The sequence below is a fragment of the Chiloscyllium plagiosum genome, unplaced genomic scaffold (genome assembly GCF_037043375.1).
Source record: "Chiloscyllium plagiosum isolate Xiang-an unplaced genomic scaffold, Cpla_swu_hap1 HiC_scaffold_30, whole genome shotgun sequence".
In the NCBI taxonomy this organism is placed as follows: Eukaryota; Metazoa; Chordata; class Chondrichthyes; order Orectolobiformes; family Hemiscylliidae; genus Chiloscyllium; species Chiloscyllium plagiosum.
Window position 1 is genome coordinate 6,951,657 of NW_028270168.1, and position 24,896 is coordinate 6,976,552.

A 24,896-nucleotide genomic window follows, 5' to 3' on the forward strand; every position below is an offset into this window, starting at 1 on the left:
CCATGCGACCCGTTACACTTATTTAACTAATCCAGTAAGCCTGTCGCTGAGGTTAAAAAAAATCCATGGGGATTGGGGGAAAAACAAACAAACAGCCAACATCCTGGCGTTTTGTTCCTCTTTTGATGTTTCCCGTCTCTTAACATAAATATGGTTTTGATATTTCGCATGAAACTGTTGCGGAATTATGTGGCGGCGCCTTTAATCCTGACAATAACAAAAAGACCGGCGGATGCTGGACATCTGAAACAGACAAATAACCGAAATTACGGGAGAAACTCAGCGGGTCTGGCAGCATCTGTGGAGAGAGAAAAACAGAGTTAACGTTTTGAGACCCTTCCCTATATCTTGCTGCTTCTGGACTACAATTGTGGAATTATAACTGTACCTAAAATTGAATTGAAACCTTCAGAGGTCCGCCTAGTATAACCATCGTAGTTTGAGGTTATTTCGTGATTTACCTAATACAAAACTTTCAGGGATGCAATTTTTATTTAAATCGATTTTTTTAGCACCTTCGGGGAGCTATAGTACCAGACACTCACTGGGACTTAATATCAGAACACGGTACAGCCAAAGTTATTGCAAACCCTGTATTACACTTCCATTTCTCGGAGGAGTACGCTTAGATTATGGGTAAGAGCAAGGATATCTTAACAGAAGCAACCGGAGGAATTAAACTTAAGGCCCTCAATGAGACAGGTATGCTTATTTACTATATTACTACAATGGGAATGGGGTGTCAGAGCATATTACTCATAGGGGACAACGTGGTTTAATCTTTGTTTTTTAATTAACAAGCCCCAGATCGTTAGGGCAGAGTTTAAACTCAAAGCAGTGACCTTAATCTCCAATCAACTTTTCCTGAATATCAAATATTACACAGAATTGTTCATATCCTGTGGGGAGCTTGCCCAGTCTATATTCCCATCAGATGGCGTTCTCCACATTCAACTTTAGTCGGGCGACACATTGAAAGCAAAATACTGCCGATGCTGGGAATCTGAAATAAAACTGAAATTGCTGGAGAAATTCAGTTGATCTGGTAGGGCTGTTCTTCAGAACTGAAAAAGACAATATCACACTCTAAACGTGAACTCTGTTTCTATCTCCACAGATGCTAGCAAACCTGCTAAGATTTTCCAGCATTGTCGGTACTTGTTACAATTTAACCAGAATCCTCTTAACCAGCCAATGCAACATGAGTCTCCATGTTGATTAATAGCTGGAGCAAAATTAATACAGCCACAGAGTCAGACAGCATGGAAACAGACCCCTCGGTCCAATCAGTCCATGCCAAATAGAATTCCAAACTAAACTAGTCCCACCTACCTGCTCCTGGCACATATCTCTCCCACATCCATCACTTCCACAGCAAGTTCATTCCAAATGCAAACCACCCTCTTTGTATAAAAAAATTGCCCCTCATGTCTTTTTAAAATCTCTCTCCTCTCACTTTAAAAACGTGCCCCCTCGTCTTGAAATCCCCCATCCTAGAGAAAGGTCAACTACCATTAACTCTATCTATAACCCTCATTATTTATAAACTTCCATAAGGTTGCCTCTCAACCTCCTATGCTCCTGCGAAAATCCCAGCCTATCCAGTCTTTCCTTATAACGCAGACCTTCAATGCCTGGCAACATTCTAGTAAAGCAACCACCATTCTTTGTCTTCTACAGTTAAGCCAGTTATGTAACCAATTGGTCAGCTCACCCTGAATCCCATGTGATCTAACTTTACTAATTAGTCTACCATGTAGAACTGTGTCAAAGGCTTTAATAAAGTTCCAAGTAAACAACATCTACTGCTCCGCCCTCAATCTTTTTGGTAATTTCCTCAAAAACTCAATCAAGTTATTGAGACATGATTTCCCTCACACAAAACCATGGTCACTATCCCTCATCAATTTTTGCCCCTCTGAATGTCCATAAATCCTTTTATAAAATTGAAATATTAATAACTGTCCTTGTACAATTGTATATTTTGAGACAGAATTTTTGGATGATACCTGTACTAAATCATCATTCTTAAGAAGTGACTTGAGGAATGAACAGAAAACTGATTTTACATTGAACATATTACTGGGAAGGGACTGAGGCCACTGTGGATACTTTCTGTAATTCACCTGTTGGACCAGAATCTCCTGGATCAAGCACATTACCACTGCACCACAAGAGCCCTGACCTGAGGCTTTACTTAACACTCGACAGTTAGGGCAACAATTTATCAACGAATCATCATTCCATTGATTTAAGGCTGAAGCTTATTGTTGATTACTTCACTCACCCATGAGTTTCAACTCGACTCCATCGGGAGGTCACTGCAGTTAGGTCGCCCTGAACAAACTGAGTTGAAAACTGCACTCTGCCAAGACGCGTTTTGACCTTACATCAGGATTTTACATCATATCTCACCGCCGTTTATGACATCAAATCAGCAGGTTAATTTTAATTAAAGAAAACCACTCAGACCTTAAATGAAAAAACACCGATGGTAAAGGTATGTTTGTTCTCTCGGATGTACAAGTGCAATTTTCTGATCTCACTAACTTCAGACAATAATATCCTCAGATGAATGTTATTAATTAATAATGTTACCAGATTGACCAGTTTATCTGTTTTAACTACGATTTAGCCGGCAGAGTGATTCTAAGGAAATTGGATGAATGATCCAGGGGTAGTGACAGCTTTAGATAGTTTGAGAAATATGTATTTAGTTCTACAATCGTATGCAAAGCTTTCTTTAAAAACCACAAAATGTAGCAGTATTTCTTTGATACAAGCTATTTGATTTGCTGCAATATTACACGACCAGAGTTGCCTCATGTTTCATTTCACTCTCCACCTGTTTACAATTTCGTCTGCTTTAAGCTCCTTTTATGCTATAAAATTATTTTTTCCCCAATTATTATACAGCGACTTATTTCTCTCTAAACCTGGATCTGTCTCAACATGCCGAGAGGGAAGGGGTGATTAGTTTCAAATCGGCCTCCTGTGTTCCCAATGAATTATCAGTAATTTTAGACATTTTCCTCGTTCAAGGATGTATTAGACGCTTCTAGGGTAGGCGGGACTTGAACCGATATTTCCTTGTTCTAAGGAAAGGACATTACCGCCATGCTATTAGACCCTCTATAACAATGGTTAGAATGAGAACCACTAATGGATCATTATGACTGAGCCCTCTGGTGGACACACTGTCCTCTTTATGTGGATCTGAAGGACCGCCATTCAGTTTTTTTTGCTTGTTTCCAAACATTTGTTACACTTTGGCTGGAAGCTGAAGAAACTTTAAATGAAGTCGAAGAAAAAAACTCACCATGCGAATGGAAGATTTTTTAAAAAGTCGTTTGATACTTTCTGCACTAAGTGTGTGTTAATTATTACTTCACATCAGGAAATGTTAAACATTTGAGAAATAAAAAAGTCACTTGTCTACAAAGTACGTTTTACTTTGTAAAAGCAGATTTTTTTTGCAGGAATTCGAAAGTGGATTGTTATTTTCAGCATAGCTTCTAGTTAAGCAAAAAAAAAGGATTATTTTCTTGTTCAAGGGGGGTGTGGCAAACTATTCTTGAGGAGCCATGATGTGTGGGGGGTGCTGCTGTTGGACTGGAGTAGACGAAGTTAAAAATCACACATCATCAGATTATAATCCAACAGGTTTATTTGGAAGCACTAGCTTTCTGAACGCTGCTCCTTCATCAGGTAGCTGTGGAGCAGAAGGTGATGCTGAAGTTTCGTGTTTCATGGGGCACCTTATCCATCTTGAACTGCTACTGCCTGTGGGACAATAAACTACATCTTTTGTTTAGAATGGTCAGAAACAAGTTTAATTGTCGTGAGTATAGACTCATAATCATGTCATCTATAACTATGGGTGAGGTGACTGATGACTGGAGAGTGGCTAATGTACTTTTTTTTAAAAGGTTGTAAGGAAAACCCAGGAAATAATAGACCTGTGAGTTTTACTTTAGTTGTGGGTAAATTGCTGAAAGTGATTATCAAAAATAGGATTTGTGGACATCCAGAGAAGTATTAATTGATTGGGGATAGTCACCATGGTGTTGTGTGGGGGAAATTGTGTCTCACAAACTTGATTGAGTTTTTTTTGAGGAAGTTACCAAAAAGATTGAGGGCAGAGCAGTTGACGTCATTTACTTTGACTTTAGTAAAACCTTTGACAAGGTTCCACATGGTAGATTAATTTAGTAAAGTTAGCTCACAATGGATTCAGGATGAGCTTGCCAATTGGTTACATAACTGGCTTCTCTGTAGGAGACAAAGGGTGATGGAGGGGTGCTGCTTTTCAGACTGGAGGCCTGTCACCAGCGATGTTCCATGGGGATCTGTTCTGGGTCCTGCTTTGTCTGTCATTTATATAAATCATTTGGATGAAAAACTAGAAGCATGATTAGTAAGTTTGTAGATGACACCAAAATTGGTGTCAGAAGAGTCAGTGAAGAAGATTTTCTAAGATTACAAAGGGATCTTGACCAAATGGGTCAATGGGCTGAAAAATGGCAGATGGAGTTCAATCTGGATAATGCAAGGTATTGCATTTTGGGAAAGCAAACAAGAGTGGGACTTATACAATTAATGGCAGGGATTTGGGTAGTGTTGTAGAACAAAGGGACATAGGGGCGCAGGTACATAATTCTTTGAAGTTTCCATCACAAATAGACAGGGTGGTTAAAAAGGAATTTGATATGCTTCCCATTATTGCTCAGTCCTTTGAGTATAGACGTAGGAAGTCATGTTGAGGTTGTACAGGACATTAGTGAGGCCTCTTCTGGAATACTGTGTCCAATTCTGGTCGCCCAGTTATAAGAAGGATATTATTAAGCTGGAGATGGTTCAGAAGGGATTGACCAGGATGTTGCCAAGAATGGAAGGTTTGCATTATAAAGAATGGCTGGATAGGCTGGGACATTTTTCACTGGAGCATAGGAGGTTGAGAGGCGTGATAGAAGTTTATAAAATAATGAGAGGTATAGATGGATTTAATGGCTGTTGTCTTTTCCCAAAGATGGGCAATTTCAAGATTAGGGGGCACATTTTTAAGGTGAGAGGAGAGAGATTAACAAAAGACATGAGGGGCACATTTTTTACAGAGAATGGTTTGGGTGTGGAATGAACTTCCTGAGGAAGTGGTGGATACGGGTCCAGTTACAGTGTTTAAAAGACATTTGGATAAGGACGTGATTAGGAAAGGGTTTGAGGGATATGGGCCAGCAGCAGTTAGGTGGGGCTGGTTTAGTTTGGGATTATGTTTGGCATGGAGTGGTTGGACTGAAAGTGCTGTTTCTGTGCTGTATGACTCTATAACATTGAGTGTTTTCATTTGCAGCTCCTACTTAGTTTCTTAAAATAATTTGCTTTTAAATATTTGGTTGTATTTTACACTTGCACTCCTTATCTATGGGCATGTTACGCAGGGAGTGGGGGGGAGCAGGTTAACAGGTGAGCACCACTGGGACTGGGAATGTGTCATCGCTCTGGAAAGCCATATCTTGCTTTGACTTTGGTATGGTTCTGCCCCAGTTCTGCAGTCTCTGTTAACCCATTGATTTGTTTGGGTATAGTGCCCCACCTGGGACTGTCCAAACTGATTAATCTTAAGAACAGACACATAGTGCTCTGTGCACTAACAGTAGGGGTGGATACCTTCAGGGGAAATTAATTCCACAACCCCCCCCACCCCTGCACCCTCACTGCTGCTGCCATAGCCAGAAAACTCATTGAAATCAAGTAGCGATTAGGTGCTTAAAATGTGATCCCAAGCTTGCTGTCCATTTAGGAACCTCACCACTGCAGTCTTTCCCTGCCTGAAGCTCCCAGCGGATGAGAAACCAGCAGCCTTCGGGATCTGGAGAGACAGTTGGGGGGTTAGGGAGGGGCAAGAGCAAGCTGTTCAGCCATGAGGGGCTGCACTGGTGAGCAGATGGCAGTTCAGGAGACATTGTAGTATGGGGATCAGGAATGGGGTGCTCAGCTTTCCTCCCGCCCTCCATCTCTGCTCCCGGATTGGGAAAGCTCCATTCCTGCTTTTTTCTGGAAATTTGCCCTGGTTTCCCTTTGCCTGGTGGGAAGGTCGGTGATTGGGCCAGGGGCAAGATGGGTTCCTTCAGTGCCTATTAATCAGCCACGTAAGGGTTGGTTCAAAAACGTCACCATGGAACTTCTCGTTCAGAATTGAATTGCCGAAATGGTGGGGACTTAGTTTCTCTCTGGGACCAACCTGCCCTCATTACCGTCTTCAGAGGGGAACATCAATGTTGACGGAAACACAGAGGTGTTCCCATGCTGAAAGAGGCCATTCAGCCCATCATGCCTCCACCAGCACAGTTATTTTCTGTGGCTTTTGTTAATTCCTAGTTTCCCAGTCAGTCAAAACAATAAACAGTGAATAACATTCCTGTGATTTTTCTGTATGGTTCTGATATCTTGAAGTATACAGTTTAAAGTGAAATAGACACAAAACAATTGAACTGTTAAGTACTGTTTGATTTCCCACAGAGTATTACTGACAGGGGCAGGGTGATGGCACAATCTTCTTTTTCCATCTTTTGACTGATGACAACATACCTATTTGACATAGAAGTAGTATTTTAACTCTTTGAGTGTTGTGACTGTCAAGAGCAGACACAAACAGCTCTTCCTGCTATTTCAGAAAAGGGAGAATAAATGTTTAGATCTCAACAGCACCGTGCATTCACCACAGCATTCACACTCATACACATGGACACACATGTACAGAAGGAAAGATGATAAGTTTGTTGTCTTGCTCATTGAGCTCATTGTTTTCTCAAAAACTTTGAAGGAAAGGTGATGTTACAAAGAGTTAGCATGCTCTTAATTTTTAAGAAAATACAAATAATGTATTCACTTGTTATGCTTGAGACTTTTGAGATGGAAGATTGAGATTTTGTGGGTGTGACGATTCCCTTTTAGGGAAGTGGAGATTGACTACTTCATCATAAACATCCGCAGTAATATCTCCCACTGGCAACGGCTGGCTCTGGCTTTGCTGTAGTTAAGGTGCATCAAGCCACTGTAGCAAAGTTCTGATTTGGTTCTTCAAATTGGTGGGTGAATGCCCAGCCTCCCTCCCCTTCTGTGAGCCAATTTGAGACAGGATCCTTTCTTTATTGGGGTGCATTTCTTGCCTCTGAGGCACCTTGTCTCTCAGGCTGCTTTTAAAACATGTGAGAGAATAGATGTCCCTTATCGCAAGCTGGTTTGTTCAGGTGACAACGGTATTTGTTTGTCCATTGTCGACACACATGGCCCATTCTGACTTCAACATTATAAAGTTTAAGATTCAGCAATTGGCAACTCCTTGTAAATGAATGGGTTTCTCCACACCACTCTTCTATGAAATTCATTTGTTCAGACAAGTAGCTTTCAGGTCACTGCACCTTAAGTTTGTACAGATATTTGGACAATTGTGGTTATTAAATCCACACTTCCACCTTTTAAAGTATTCATGATGCAAATGAAAAGTTCACTTACTTGCACCATTAAGATGGTGATCCTGCAGGTGATGAATTCCAGGAGAAAATGGGACTGCCATCTTTTGGGCCAATTTTTGTAACTTCTCCATTTGGATAAGTATCCATCAACGTTCATGCATCTATCAACTGTGTGCAGATCCTTCACAGGGAATTCCCAGGTTTGCAATCCTACCCCCATCACCAATTCTTGATTGCCTCAGGACTTGGCAAATACATTCTGGTAGGAATCTGAACATGACTTTGTTTATCATTGGGACAACAGGTTGGTGATCGTAATTTGAGGTGTCAACCCACGACAACTGGAGAACCACTGTGTCGTTGTAAGCTCCTTCCATCTACGTAGCTGGTCTCCTTTCACATGTTCTGCCACCAAGGACATTTTAGACCACATTTTTTCTGGGACCACACTCCCTTCTCCCCAACCTTGTCACCATGGGTGACCCTATAAGGAGCAAAGAATGTCATCATTCAAGAGATCATCAGAACTCACAGGCCTCTCCACTATGCCAATTTGGCAACTCATTGAGTGTGAGGGCAAGATTATAGAAGGAGTTATAGATGAACACAAATGTCATATATTTGAGACAGTGAGGAATTAGGAGTGAATTCCTTTCATGATTAACACAACCTAAGATTGTACTCCTTAGAATGTAGAAGGTTAAAAGATGATTTGACTGAAGTTTTCAAGATAATAAGAGCCAATTAGATCAATAAAAATAAACTATTTCTGCTGACCAGGGGATCTAAGACTGTGACATAGTTTAAAATCCTTTCAGGAGTGAAGTTTAGGAGTTTCATTCACACATCAGCAGTTGATCCTGGACCAATTGTTAAATGATAGGTTTCTGTCAGCCAGAGGTGTCAAGAAACATAAAGCAAAGGCCCCTTTGGACTTGCGTTACAGATCAGCAATGATCCAGTGGAATGGTTTTACAAGCTTAAGGGGGGTTAGATGTTTCACAATTGTTCTCATGTTCAATATGGGATTTGCTGCAGGGTAGACTATGAACTTTGAAACTAAAATTTTGGATAAGTTGCAGCTGGCTGGAAGAAGGTTTTGGGAGGCCAACTAGAAGATTACTGAAGTAATAGAGTCTTGACATGACAAAGACATAGACAGCAATGGATGGACATAGGTAGGAGGGAGGATGTTACGGCAATGGAAGCCAATGGCCTTGGATTGGAGAATGGAAATGCTATCCATTGATTATGATGTTCTGACTGACCTGTGTTCTTTGTGCAACTCTTTTCAGGTAGAGAATTTCTGCCCTTAGTTAAGGGAAAAGCCCAGCAAGAAACTTTGACCTTCAAATCTTGTGGGACAATGGCAACACCACAGACAGTGCCAAACATGTAAGTGTTTGCTCCAGCCTCGAGAAAATCTGCAAAATGTTTTTTTAGCGAAAAGCAATGGATGACAACAATGTCAAGGTTCCTTGTTTGTCATTATTTGTGGGTAACTTAAATCCGGATTACTCAAAGGAGCTGCTGAGTTACATGCTGAAGGATTTACTTGCTGCAATCGACGTTGTCCTGCAAAGACATGACATTGAAGTCTTCAAGAAGCACAAACGAGCCCATGCATTTATTCGCATGAAGACGGAGAATGGAATTCAAAATATCTTGAAACAACTTCAAGATCCTGCCATTTTGGATCAAAACCACATGAAAGGATTAGTAGTTAAAGGGAAAACATTAAAAGTTGCAAGGGATATCCGTGACTTTTCAGATTACACCTTCGATAAGGTAAAGGAAATTTCATTATCCATTTGCATTCATATTCCTTTAACTCCTCCAATGTTCGCTAGTAGGTATCAGAAATGTGAAAAAGTCCAATTGATTTGCAATAGAAACTGATGTCAAAGGATTCAGGGGCCAGGTGTTTACAATACTGTCCAAGACAGAGGAAAGGAAAGCATGTCAAGCAACCGTGCTGCTTTTCCTCACTGCTGTGTAAACATCTTATCTTGATATCATTGCTGAACCATTGGTGACTCATGTATGCTATAAACTACGCACCATGTATTAATTACTCTAATCACTTGAAGAATCTCAGCATTGAACCCAGCAATACAGGTTGAAATCAGTTCCGGAAAAATGTTAGAAAACATTTGTTTACGCCAAGTCTGGTAAAACAGTAGATACTCAGTTATTAACTTTAAATTGGAAACTGATAGACCAACCAGCACAGATTACTAAAGAGTCTGTTGTGCTTGATTAATTCAATGTTCTAAGGAAACCACAGTGTTTATAAATAGCATTGATGTAATTTCAATGAAATCCCACATCATATTGGCATATTTTATTGTCATCAAATCTAAGCACTTACAAATATATCATGACTTAATCACTTTTGTCACATGAAACCCAGTTTATTGTTTCATAATAACATAAAATTTGACATAAATGAGATTTTAACTTCCATTGGTTTTTTTTTTGTGGAATTAACTGGGTGTATCAAATTTTGATGTGAGCTTTAAACAGCATGCGCCCTCTGACTGTAGGCTGTATAAGTAAATCAAGTTTACAGAGCCACACTGTGGGCAAATGCATCTCCTGTATCTAATAAAAGGTTATTTACACTGGACAGTACAGCTCAGTTGTATGGATTTTATTTTGGCTGTACTGCAAAAAGTCACATTTCACATATACATGAGAGAGGCAATGATTTAACAAAGACTTTATTATTTTTAACTTGTCCATGGGATGTGGTTGTACATGAAAAAACCAGCATTTCTAATAGCCCTTGAGAACAGTTATGTCAACCACCTTGCTGAATGCAGATCTAGAGCCACGTATGGACTAAACCAGATCAGGACAACAGATTTCCTTCCCAAAAGGGGATTTGCCAAGTCTTGGACTGGTAATGTCACTGGACCAGTAATCCAGAGACCCAGTCCAAAATTCTTGGTTTGCATTAGAATCCCACCATGACAGATTCTGGAATCTGAATTCAATGAGAAAAATTCTGGGATTAAAAACTTGACAAATGCCAACCATTAACTAATGATTGTTATCATTACACACTTGATTCACTAATGTCCTTTAGGGTCCTTACCTGGTATGGCCTATGTGTGACTCCAGATGCATAGCAATGTGGTTGATACTTAATGGCTGTAGTGAGACATTTAGTTTAATCCTAATTATGGATGGGCAGCAAATGCTAGCTACATGTCCATTTGCAAGAACAAATAAATAAGTGCTTTTTGTGACCATTGGTTGATTCATGGTTAACATTACTGAGACTAGCTCAAATTCCAGATTATTTTTCATTTGTTGAATTCAAAAAGAGTCCAACTATACATGTCTGTCATAATTTTATAAACTTCTATCAGGTCAGGACCCCCCAACCCCAACTCACACCCCCACCGCCGAAGCTCTGGCGAATACAATTCAAGTTTGTCCAACCTTTCCTCATAGCTAATACGTTCCAATCCAGACAATATCCTGGTAAACACCTTTTGAACCCTCTCCAAAGCCTCCATATCCTTCCTGTAGTGTGACCAGAACTGCATCTAGTGCTCCAAAAGTGGCATCATTAAGGTTTAATACAGCTGCAACAATGATTTGCCAACTTTGATATCAATGTGTGATTGATGAAGGCAAACATGTTGTATACCTTCTTTACCATCTTATCCAGTTGTGTTACCACTTTCAGAGAGCTGTGGACCGACACCCCAAGCTCCTTCTCGATATCACTGCTTATAAGGCTCCTACCATTTGTATAGTTTCCTCTTCCATGTGACCTCCCAAAATGCATCACCTCACACTTGTCTGAGTTATACTCCATCTGCCATTTTGTCTGCCCACCTTTCCAACTGGTCTTGATCCTGTTGTACCCTTCCTCATCATCCACAATTCCATCAATTTTTGTGTCATTTTCAAACTTACTAACCATACCACAAATATTTTCATCTAAATATATATAAAATATGTATGAAAAACAGAGGTCCCAGCAATGATCTTTGTGAAAAATACACTAGTCACAGCCCTCCAGTCAGAAAAATACCCCTCCACAACTACTCTGTCTTCTATGACCAAGCCAATTTTGTATTCAACTTATTAATGCACTGTGGATCCCATGTGAGTTACTCTTCTGGACCAACCTCCCATGAGGGCCCTTGTTAAATTCTTCAGTAAAGTCCATGTCGACATCATCCACTGCCTGACACTCATCAATCATCTTCCTCAAAAAAAACTCAATAAAGTTTAAGACAGCACCACCCCCACATAAAGCCATACTGACTCTTAAGTTCATTATTTTCCAAATGTGAGTAAATCCTGCAAATCCTGGAAAAATCCTTGTGGCTTACTGACAACAATTTCTTGGATTATCCCTGTTGCCCTTCTGAAACAAAGGAACAACATTGGCTGTTCTCCAGTCTTCTGGGACCTTGCCTGTGGTTCAAGCGGAGTCAAAGATCTCTGACAGGCACTCAGAAATCTCCTCCCTTACCTCTCTCAGTACTCTGGGATAGATTCAATCAGGTCCTGGGGACTTATCTACCTTAATGCTTTTCAAGACACCCAACACCTTTTTAATACTGACATGCCTTAGAGTATCAACATTCCCCTCCCTAATCTTACCATCCTCCATAGCCTTTCCCTTGGTGTACACCGATGCAAAGACATCATTAAGGTTCCAGGCATAAATTCACTCCTTTGTCTTTGACTGGACCTACCCTTTCCCTAGCTACCCTCCTGCTCCTAATAAATGTATAAAATGCCATGGAATCCTCCTTTAATAAGACTTGCCAAGGACATTTCATGACCTCTTTTAGCCCTCCTGATTCATTGTTTCTTTCCCACTTTCTTTACATTCCTCAAGTGCCTTGAATTTGAATTAGCTTTATTGTCACATGCACTCAAATGAGTACAGTGAAGACTTTACAATCTCATCATTTTAGTATCATTTGGAATAGCCTATGTACACAGAAGTAGAATGTTGTCTGTTTTCAGTTTCATAAACATTGCATGTCTGTCCTTTTTCTATGACTCATGTCATCCAGGGTACTTGAATCTTGCTGTCCTTCTCTTTCATACTCACAGGAACATATTGATCCTAAACTGTGATCAACTGGCCTTTAAAAGACTCCCACATGTCAGATGTGGATTTACCCTCAAACAGCCACCCCTATCTAATTTCTCCAGTTCTTGTTTAATACTGTTGTAATTAGCCTTCCCCCAATGTAACCAAGGATGAGTCTTAAACTTATCCATTACTATCTTAAAACTTATGGAATTATGATCACTATTACCAAAATACTCCCACTGTAACTTTGATCATGTGGGTAGGCTTATTTCCCATTACGTAGTCCAGTATACCTCTTTCCCTAGTTGGACTATCTACATATTGTTTCAAAGTTTGTGAGAATATTTGTAGCTCGGGTGCTCATTGTTGTGGTTCTGTTCGCCGAGCTGGGAATTTGTGTTGCAGACGTTTCGTCCCCTGTCTAGGTGACATCCTCAGTGCTTGGGAGCCTCCTGTGAAGCGCTTCTGTGATGTTTCCTCCGGCATTTGTAGTGATTTGTATCTGCCGCTTCTGGTTGTCAGTTCCAGCTGTCCGCTGCAGTGGCCGGTATATTGGGTCCAGGTCGATGTGCTTATTGATTGAATCTGTGGATGAATGCCATGCCTCTAGGAATACCCTGGCTGTTCTCTGTTTGGCTTGTCCTATAATAGTATTGTCCCAGTCGAATTCATGTTGCTTGTCATCTGAGTGTGTGGCTACTAAGGATAGCTGGTCGTGTCGTTTCATGGCTAGTTGGTGTTCATGGATGCGGATCATTAGCTGTCTTCCTGTTTGTCCTATGTAGTGTTTTGTGCAGTCGTTGCATGGGACTGAGAATTCACCACAAAGGTATATACAGGAAAGCCACACACACACAGACCAAGTCCTGAACTACGAAAGCAACCACCCCAACACACACAAAAGAAGTTGCATCAAGGCACTATTCAAAAGGGCCACAACACACTGCAAAAAGAGGAAGAGGAACACCTATACAATGTATTCGCCAAAAACGGATACCTGCGCAATTTCATCAACAGATGCCTAAGAGAAAGACAACGGAATGAGGACATGCCACAACCCAAAAGACTAGCTACACTACCATACATCAAGAGCATTTCCAAACTGACAGCCAGACTACTGCGACCACTAGGACTCATAACAGCACACAAACCAACAGCCACTCTCCGGCAACAACTCACCAGGACGAAGGACCCGATACCCAGCATGAGCAAAACCAATGTAGTGTACAAAATCCCATGCAACGACTGCACAAAACACTACATAGGACAAACAGGAAGACAGCTAACGATCAGCATCCATAGTAGCCACACACTCAGATGACAAGCAACATGAATCCGACTGGGACAACACTACTATTATTGGACAAGCCAAACAGAGAACAGCCAGGGAATTCCTAGAGGCATGGCACTCATCCACAGATTCAATCAATAAGCACATCGACCTGGACCCAATATACCGGCCACTGCAGCGGACAGCTGGAACTGACAACCGGAAGCGGCAGATACAAATCACTATAAATGCCGGGGGAAACATCACAGAAGTGCTTCACAGGAGGCTCCCAAGCACTGAGGATGTCACCTAGACAGGGGACGAAACGTCTGCAACACAAATTCCCAGCTCGGCGAACAGAACCAAAACATATTGTTTCAAGAAACCCTCCTGAATACACCTAACAAATTCTCCCCCATCTAAGTCCTTGGCACTAAGGGAGTACCAGTCAATATTGGGAAAGTTAAAATCACCCACTACAACAATGTTGTTTTTACATCTTTCCATGATCTGTTTCCTCATCTGTTCCTCTATCTCCTGCTGGCTATCGGGTGACCTATAGTATAACCCCATCATGGTGATTGCACTTTCTTATTCCTGAGTTCTACCCACATATCTTTACTGGATGAGCCTTCCAAGATATCTTCTCTCAATACTCAGGAATGGAACTCCCCTGTCCCTTTTAATCCCTCTCTCCCAAACTTGAACCATCTAAACCCTGGAACAAAAAACTGCCAATCCTGCCCTTCTCTCAACATTGTAGCTCCATGTACAAATCCAGGCTCTAAGCGCATTTACCTTACTTGTTATACTCATGCATTAAAATAAATACAACTTCAGACCACTAGTCCCACTGTGTTCATTAACCTGGCCATGCTTATTCTTCCTATTCGACCTACTTGATTTAATCTCTACCTTTTTCTCAATCACTCCATACGCTGACCTACTGCTCTGATTCCCAACCTTGCCACATTAGTTCAAACTTTCCCATTATTAGATGAAGTTTTAAATCCACATATTTCATTCTTGGTCCATTCTTATTGAATCCTGTTGTATGGAATTAGCAAGTAACGTTTCTATTCCAGTTTCCCTGATTACCATAAGACATAAGTGCAGAATTAGGCCATTCAGCCCATCAAGCCGATTCAGCCATTCAAAGAGATCATGGCTGATCTGATAATCCTCAACTCCATTTTCCTTCCTTTCCCCCGTAACTCGATTCCCTTCCTGATTAAAAATCTGTCCATCTCAGCCTTGAATATATTTAATGACCCAAAGTGAACGGCCATCTGTGGTAAACAATTCCACAGATACACTACCGTCTGAGAGAAGAAAATCCTCCTCCTCATCCTCTTAAACATTTGACCCCTTATTCTAAGATAATGCCCTCCAGTCCTAAACTCTGCTACAAAGGGAAACGATCTCTCTGCATCTATCCTATCAAACCTCCTAAGAATCTTGTATGTTTCAATAAGGTCGCCTCGCATTTTTCAATATTCAAATGAACAGCGGTCCAGCCTACACTACCTCTCCTCATAAGACAGTCAACAGCCATTCCTTTTATATTTCAGTTTATTTTTCCCAGCTTTATGTGCCCAAGTTAAGGATGAAATTTATCCTGAAAGTCTGCATTTATGTTCAGAGTGCATTTGAGAAACATTAAAGAAAATATTTATCATACAATTGTGATTCATCGATCTTGCCTTAAGTTGATATCCAAAACTTAAATGGGGTGACCTGGAAGGGTATAGGTCTTGTACTTACCTTTGCATTTTGATTATTCCCAGAACAGTTCTGCAGATACATCAAAATACGAATCCCACAGTCAAGGACAAAAGGACAAGAGGAGACTGGAACAAACACAGGACACATTGGGATATACCGCAGGGAAATCCAGCTACCTCGCAAACAAAGTGATGGACCATTTATCAACTCCTCTAAGTGGCACCAAGTCAGACAGTGCTATCATCGGTGGAGAGATTGCTGGACAGGAGCGCTTATTTTATGGGGCACTGATGGGGAGTGAGACAAGGAATGTTGAATTCAAACGTGGAGGAGGAGAATATCTGAACATGGCTCTGAAGAACCATGTTAGGAAATATGTCTGTGCGTTTCTGAACAGTGAAGGGGGCAGTTTGTTTGTGGGTGTGAATGACGATGGCACTGTGTGTGGAGTCGAATGCAATCACAAGGATGAAGATCGGGTTAGACTTCTGATAGATTCAATTGTGAAAGGGTTTAAACCACCACTCTTCCCCAATTCCTACTCTATCACCTTCCTTCCAGTCATCAAGGATGGGGACACCGGGATGTTTCTCAAAGTGATGAGGTTAACTGTGCATCCGCCCAAGAAGGATGGTGATGTGTTACTGTACGAGACTGACCAGGGTGAAGTGTACATTCGTCGAGATGGTAGCATCCAAGGTCCACTATCAGGAAGTTCCATTCAGGAATGGTGCAGACAGGTAATGCACAAGCTTCAGTGAATTACTACGGGAGCATTTTGCCCTCATTTTACTGATCTACATTTAACCATGTAAACTGCTTTCTGTTTTTAAGCAAAGTCCATATTCCACGTAATAATAATCTGAGTTGAGAATGGGTGATGTTTTTGAAAAGTCTCCCAACAGTCAGTCTGACTGTGAGGGATAGTAACTTGGGTGAGACTGAACCTTTATTTCCAGTTTTCCTTCTTATCAATTTATTCATGTGCAAGTTACACTGAGTTTGGAATTCTTAGATTTTCCAGAACTTGGCATTGTCCCTCTTCCCATGTCAGATTTATTTTTACATTATACTGTTTAATCTCCTTCAATTCTCCTCCTCTCAATGTATCAAAGCTCACTTTCTCCTTGTTTTATCTTCTCCCCATCATTTAATTTATAATGAGTTGTTACCTTCAGTCATATCCTTAGCCTCCTTTTTATAGATAATTGACAATGGCATTAAATCAATGCCACGTCCTATCATCTCAGGAAATGTGAAAGATCCTATTGCCACAATTTGAAGAACAGGAGAGCTCTCCCAATGTCCTGTTTAACATTTATTTTACAGCACAGCTAGAGTCTGAAAAGACCTTGGATCGTACATTCCAAGAGATGATCGCTCCACAGTGAGAGGCCAGGATAGTAGATGGATGGCCGTTTGGAAGAAAACAGACAGCAAGTACATTCACAACAGGATAACAGAACAAGGCCTTAATTTAATTATCCATAAAAGGAGCCTAAGTATACAACTTCAGATAATGACTTAATATAAATGAATATGGTGAAGAGAAGATAAATCAAGGAGAATCTATACTTAAGATACATTGAAAGTATGATAATTGAAGGAAATTAAGCAAGACAAAGTAGTAAAAGTAAATAACAAACTGAAAAAACTGCGGATGGTGGATATCAGAAACAAAAACAGAAATTGCTGGAAAATCTCAGCAGGTCAGGCAACATTTGTGGTGCGAAATCACAGTTAACATTTTGGAACCAGTGACTCTTCTTCAAAACCGTCCTGAAAGATTTGAAACATTAACTCTGACTTTGCTCCAAAGATGTTGCCTGACTTGCTGAGATTTTCCAGCAATTTCTGTTGTTGTTGTTGGTAAAAATAAATCTGCCTTGGGAAGAAGGACAATGCCAAGTTATGAAAAATGTAAGAATTCCAAACTCAGGTGTAACTGAATAGACAGATAAGAAGCAAAAGTGGAAATGAAGGTTCAGTCTCACCCGAGTCATAGAGATGTAAAGCACAGAAACAGGCCCTTCAGTCCAACTCGTCCATGCCTAGCAGATATCTCAACCCAATCTAGTCCCACCTTCCAGCACCCGGCCCATATACCTCCAAACCCTTCCTATTCATATACCCATCCAAATGCCTCTTAAATGTTGCAATTATACTAGTCTCCACCACTCCATTGGCTCCATTGTTATTTGTCATTTTTATAAATAAGCTGGATGAGGGTGTAGAAAGATTGGTTAGTAAATTTGCAGATGACATTAAAGTTGGAAGAGTTGTGGATAGTTCAGAAGGATGTTGTAGGTTACAGAGGGACATAAATAAGCTGCAGAGCTGGGCTGAGAGGTGGCAAATGGAGTTTAATGTGGAAAAGTGTGAGGTGATTCACTCTGAAAGGAGTAACAGCAATGCAGAGTACTGGGCTAATGGTAAGATTCGTGGTAATGTAGATGAGCAGAGATCTTGGTGTCCATGTACATAGATCCCTAAAAGTTCCCACCCAGGTTGATAGGCTTGTTAAGAAGACATATGGTGTGTTAGCTTATATTGGTCGAGGTATTGTGGTTCAGAACCATGAGGTCAGGCTGTAGCTGTACAAAACTCTGTGTGGCTTCACTTGGAGTATTGCGTACAGTTCTAGTCACTACATTATAGGAAGGATGTGGGAGCTTTGGAAAGGGTTCAGAGAGATTTACTAGGATGTCACCTGGTGCGGAGGGAAGGTCTTATGAGGAAAGGCTGACAAATTTGAGGTTGTTTTTGTTACAGAGGTTGAGAGGTGACTTAATTGAGACATATAAGATAATCAGAAGGTTAGATGGGGTGAACAGTGAGAGCCTCTTTCCGCGGATGGTGATGGCTATGAGGGGACATAGCTTTAAATTGAGGGGTGATAGATATAGAACAGATGTTAGAGGTAGTTTCTTTCTCAGAGAGTAGTAGGGATGTGGAACACACTACCTACAACAGTAGTAGACTCGCCAACTTTAGGGGCATTTAAATGGTCATTGGATCATCATATGGATGAAAATGGAATAGTTTAGATGGGCTTCAGATTAGTTTCACAGGTAGGCGCAACATCAAGGGCCGAAGGGCCTGTGCTGCAGTGTACTGTTCTATGAATATAATAGGGAAAGAGAGAATGCAAGAAAATAAGTGACAGTTACATAAAGGCGAAGCCAAAAACCTTCTAACACCATGTCAATAGATTGAGTGGGATCAATGGGTGCTGAAAGGGAGAAAAACCCCTCAGAAAACGAACAGGAAATGACATCACCACAAACGCCAGGAACCCCATCCAGGAGAAAGATATAAATAGAAAGCAGGAGACAACAGCTTCGCTTCACTTGGAGGTCGCCACTGATGATGTTACCTAGCCAGGTAATGAAATGTCTGGATATCAAACCTACAGCTCAGCGAGCAAACCTACACCTTAAACCTCAACCTGAGCTACAAACCTTGCAGGGAGAAAAATGCCAAAAGCACAAAGCAAAGCTGAAATACTTAATGAGTGTTTTATATTATTGTTTACAAAGATTTTCCGGTGTTTATAAAGTTGGAAACTAGACTTATCGACATTGATATCTCCCAGTTGTCCCCATAGTCTGTTTCTGTGGGAATTGCCTGTGAACTTTACACAACCCTGTTCCATGGGACCATCTGACTAAGTCTTCAACTTTGACTTCTGACTTGGTTACTTGACTAGTTACCCAGGAATTGTTAGGTGGAAAAAATAGTCTAATATCTTATTAACTAATAAAACAATGAACCTATTTTATTTAAGGAAAGATAGTAGTTCATTGGAGGCAGTTCAAAGAAGGTTCTCAAGAGTGATCCCTGGTATGGAGGGATGGTCTTATGAGCAAAGATTAAACAGGTTGGGACTGTACTTTGAGTCATAGAGATGTACAGCATGGAAACTGATCCTTCAGTCCAACCCGTCCATGCCGACCAGATATCCCAACTCAATCTCATCCTACCTGCCAGCACCTGGCCCATATCCCTCCAAACCCTTCCTATTCATATACCCATCCAAATACCTCTTAAATGTTGCAATTGTACCAGCCTCCACACTTCCTCTGGCAGCTTATTCCATACATGTACCACCCTCTGCGTGAAAAAGTTGCCCCATAGGTCTCTTTTATATCTTTCCCCTCTCACCCTAAACCTATGCCCTCTAGTTTTGGACTCCTTGACCCCAGGGAAAAGACTTTGTCTATTTATCCTATCCATGCCCCTCATAATTTTGTAAACCTCTATAAGGTCATCCTTCAGCCTCTGATACTCCAGGGAAAACAGCCCCAGCCTGTTCAGCGTCTCCCCATAGCTCAAATCCTCCAACCCTGGCAACATCCTTGTAAATCTTTTCTGAACCCTTTCAAGTTTCACAACATTTTTCCGATAGGAAGGAGACCAGAATTGCATGCAATATTCTAACAGTGGCCTAACCAATGTCCTGTACAGCCGCAACATGTTCTCACAACTCCTGTACTCAATACTCTGACCAATAAAGGAAAGCATACCAAACACCTTCTTCACTATCCTATCCACCTGAAACTCCACTTTCAAGGAGCTATGAACCTGCACTCCAAGGTCTCTTTTCTCAGCAACACTCTCTAGGACCTTACCATTAAGTGTATAAATCCTGCTAAGATTTATTTTCCCAAAATGCAGCACCTCGCATTTATCTGAATTAAACTCCATCTGCCACTTCTTGGCCCATTAGCCCATTTGATCAAGATCCTGTTGTAATCTAAGGTAACCTACTTCGCTGTCCACTACACCTCCAATTTTGGTGTCATCTGCAAACTTACTAACTATACTTCTTATGCTCGCATCCAAATTATTTATATAAATAACAAAAAGTAGAGAACCCAGCACTGATCCTTGTGGCACTCCACTGGTCACAGGCCTCCAGTGAATGCCTTACTGAAGTCCATATAGATCACATCTACCGCTCTACCCTCATTGTTACTTCTTCAAAAAATTCAGTCAAGTTTGTGAGACATGATTTCCCATGCTTAAAGCCATGCTGACTATCCCTAATCAGTCCTTGCCTATCCAAATACAGGTAGATCCTGTCCCTCAGGATTCCCTCCAACAACTTGCCCACCAATGTCAGGCTCACTGATCTATAGTTCCATGGCTTGTCCTTACTACCCTCCTTAAAGAATGGCACCATTTTAGCCAATCTCCAGTCTTCCGGCACCTCACCTGTGACATATCTCAGCAAGAGGCCCAGCAAATCACTTCCCTACTTCCCACAGAGTTCTCGGGTACATCTGATCAGGTCTTGGGGATTTATCCACCTTTATCTGTTTCAAGACATCCAGCACTTCCTCCTCTGTAAAATGGACATTTGGCAAGGTGTCACCATCTATTTGGCTACTTTCTATATCTTCCATATCCTTTTCCACGTAAACACTGATGCAAAATACTCATTTAGTATCTCCCCCATTTTCTGCGGCACCACACAAAGGCCGCCTTGCTGATCTTTGTGGGGCCCTATTCTCCCCTTAGTTACCCTTTTGTCCTTAATGTATTTGTAAAACCCTTTGGTTTCTCCTTAATTCTGTTTGCCAAAGCTATCTCATGTCTCCTTTTTGCCCTCCTGATTTCCCTCTTAAGTATACTCCTACTGCCTTTATACTCTTCTAAGGATTCACTCAATCTATCCTGTCTATACCTGACAAATGCTTCCTTCTTTTTCTTAACCAACCCCTCCAATTTCTTTAGTCATCCAGCATTCCCTATACCTACCAGCCTTTCCTTTCACCCTGACAGGAATATACTTTCTCTGGATTCTTGTTATCTCATTTCTGAAGGCTTCCCATTTTCCAGCTGTCCCTTTACCTGCGAACATCTGCCCCCCAATCAGCTTTTGAAAGTTCTTGCCTAATACCGTCAAAATTAGCCTTTCTCCAATTTAGAACTTCAACTTTTAGATCTGGTCTATCCTTTTGCATCACTATTTTAAATCTAAAGAATGATGGTCGCTGGCCCCAAAGTGCTCCCCCACTGACACCTCAATCATCTGCCCTGCCTTTTTTCCCAAGAGTAGGTCAAGTTTTGCACCTTCTCTAGTAGGTAGATCCACATACTGAATCCGAAAATTGTCTTATACACACTTAACAAATTCCTCTCCATCTAAACCCTTAACACTATGGCAGTCCCAGTCTATGTTTGGAAAGTTAAAATCCCCTACCATAATCACCCTATTATTCTTACAGATAGCTGAGATCTCCTTACAAGTTTGTTTCTCAATTTCCCTCTGACTATTAGAGGGTCTGTAATACAGTCCCAATAAGGTGACCATCCCTTTCTTATTTCTCAGTTCCACCCAAATAACTTCGAGGAGAAAGTGAGGTCTGCAGATGCTGGAGATCAAAGTTGAAACTTTATTGCTGGAACAGCACAGCAGGTCAGGCAGCATCCAGGGAACAGGAGATTCGACGTTTCGGGCACAGGCCCTTCTTTCCTGAAGAAGGGCCTGTGCCCGAAACGTCGAATCTCCTGTTCCCTGGATGCTGCCTGACCTGCTGTGCTGTTCCAGCAATAAAGTTTCAACCACCCAAATAACTTCCCTGGATGTATTTCCAGGAATATCCTCCCTCAGCACAGCTGTAATGCTATCCCTTATCAAAAATGCCACTCCCCCTCCTGTCTTGCCTCCCTTTCTATCCATCCTGTAGCATTTGTATCCTGGAACATTAAGCTGCCAGTCCTGCCCATCCTTGAGCCATGTCTCTGTAATTGCTATGATATCCCCGTCCTGTGTTCCTAACCATGCCCTGAGTTCATCTGTCTTCCCTGTTAGGCCCCTTGCATTGAAATAAATGCAGTTTAATTTATTTGTCCTACCTTGTCCCTGCCTGCAATGACTGTTCTCAACTGCACCAGACTCAGATTGATCTCTTTCCTCACTATCTCCCTGGATCCCACCCCCCCCCCCCCCCCCCATCTTACTAGTTTAAATCCTCCTCAGCAGCTCTAGCAAATCTCCCTGCCAGTATATTAGTCCTCTTCAATTTAGGTGCAATGCATCCTTCTTGTACAGGTCACTTCTACCCCAAAAGAGATTCCAATGGTCCAAAAATGTGAATCCTTCTCCCATACACCAGCTCCTCAGCCATGCATTCATCTGCTCTATCCTCCTATTCCTGCCCTCACTGGCTCGTAGCACTGGGAGTAATCCAGATATTACTACTCTCGAGGTCCTCCTTTTTAAATTCCTGCCTAACTCTCTGTAATCTCCCTTCAGAATCTTAACCTTTCCCTTCCTATGTCATTGGTTCCATTGTGGACAATGACCTTTTGCTGGCCCCTCTTCCCCCTTGAGAACATTCTGCACCCTCTCTGACTACTGGAGTTTAGAAGAATGAGAGGCAATCTCATTAAAATGTATAGAATTGTTCAGGGGCTTGACAGGGTAAATGCTGAGAGGATGTTACCCCTCATGGCAAAGTCTAGGACCAGAGACCATAGTCTCAGAATAAAGGGGCACCAATTTCAGACTGATGAGGAGGAATTTCTTCTCTGAGGGTTGTGTCTTTGGAACTCCTGGGCACAGAGAGCTGTGGGAGCAGAGTCCCAGTGTGTATTTAAGGCTGAGATAGGTTCTTAATCAGTTGGGAATCAAGGGTTATGGGGATAGTGTAGGTAAGTGGAAATGAAGAATGTAGGATCCGCCAGAATCCGAATGCATGATGGAGCAGGCTTGAGGGGCCGAATGGCCTACTCCTCCAATTTTTGTTTAATGATCTTATGAAGAGGAGTTGTAATGGAGTCAAAAAAATTAACCTTGTTTCTCTCTCCACAGATGCTACCAGATAAGTTGAGTTTCTCCAGCACTTTGTCTGTTTGTTTCAGATTTCCAGCTTCCACAGAATTTGTTTTTAGTTTATTCTTACACCATTTTCTTAGTTTAAAACACTGTCTTCTGCCATTTTTAGCTCACTCCAGAAATGAGTGGTCTCCTACAACTGCTAATACCACAACGCCATCATCTCTGCCCAAAATGAAGAAGTTGTATTTAATTCAAAATGTTAAGACTGTTTCTCTCTTCATGTACTTTGGCTTTATTTCAGATTTTCAATATTTTATTTCAATGAGTAGGGGCAACTTGATGCTATAGGAGCAGTTGTGACAAATAGTATTTTGCCTTGACGTGAACGAAAGCCCAGATATATTTGCACAGAACAGTATCAAGGGTTTTGTTGAGCTTTAGGTGAGGGAGGAGGCGAGGAACCTCATGGGTTGAATGGCCTATTTGTGTTTATTTTGTGCAATTCCGTTACCATTTTTGTTTTGTTTGCTCCTAAGAAATGGACAGTGGAAATCAAGAAATTGCAAGACACAATCGACAACTTAGTCAAAGAGGAATGTCGTTTGCAGGAGGAACTTCGTCAACAGCAACAGTCAATCCTGGAACTGCAACAATTGCAGCAAGAACTACAGGCAGTGAATTCAGACAAGATCGCTGTGTCAAATCTGTGCTGCATTATTTAACCGCACAAGAGATCAGGCCAACCCAGAGCACACTGCAGACATCAGGGGCAACAGCCATAAAACAAGCAACTCAGAAATGACAGTTTAATAAAACCTCTGCCGCAGACCTGAAATTCTCAATAGACTTCAAAGCATTAATATGATGCTCCAGATTTCAGTGAGTTATACCCAGCTTTGTCATTATCGATAATGGGGATTGATGGCCCAAATGTGGGGATTGAGATTTTGCATTTCCTCCCTTTCACTTGAATTCTCCAGCAACTGTGGTTCTACTTGTTTATATCTCAGTGGGTTCAGTATTTTGCCAATGATGTTAGTAGTAAAAGCAAGTGTCCCAGTGTGCTCAGAGGCAAAAGAAACCCTAGACAAATCGAGATGCATTCTGTAGTTTCCCAGCTGAATTTGTTGAATTTATAACTCTTCCAACACAGTAAGACGTCTAGAGGTTCTCAGTCGTATGCAGCAGATAACATGTGACCGAGAAAATGCAGATGAATTTGATTTTCAGATTAACTCACAGAGGAGATGGTCAGGTTTAGGGAGAGAATTCCAAGTCTAAGCTCTAGATTGGTCCAAGTTAAAATTACACAACACCAGGTTATAGTCCAACAGGTTTAATTGGAAGCACACTAGCTTTTGGAGCGACGCTCCTTCATCAGGTGATTGTGGAGGGCTCGATCGTAATACAGAATTTATAGCAAAAATTTGCAGTGTGATGTAACTGAAATTATACATTGAAAAATTGATTGTCTGTTAAGCCTTTCATCTGTTAGAATACAGTGATAGTTTCACTTCTTTCATGTGTAAATCACAAAACTCTTTTTTTTAAAAGTTGCATTCT

The 24,896-nt window shown here is 41.3% G+C and overlaps 1 protein-coding gene across 1 annotated transcript; it reads left to right on the forward strand.

Moving 5' to 3' along the window:
- The first annotated feature begins 8,927 nt into the window (after positions 1 to 8,927).
- On the forward strand, positions 8,928 to 24,616 carry LOC122563485 (schlafen-like protein 1). Its single transcript, XM_043717266.2, has 3 exons — positions 8,928 to 9,263; positions 15,607 to 16,284; positions 23,870 to 24,616. Exons 1-3 carry the CDS (start codon positions 8,928 to 8,930, stop codon positions 24,053 to 24,055), a joined length of 1,200 nt encoding a protein of 399 aa, XP_043573201.1. The 3' UTR covers positions 24,056 to 24,616.
- The last annotated feature ends 280 nt before the right edge of the window (positions 24,617 to 24,896 follow it).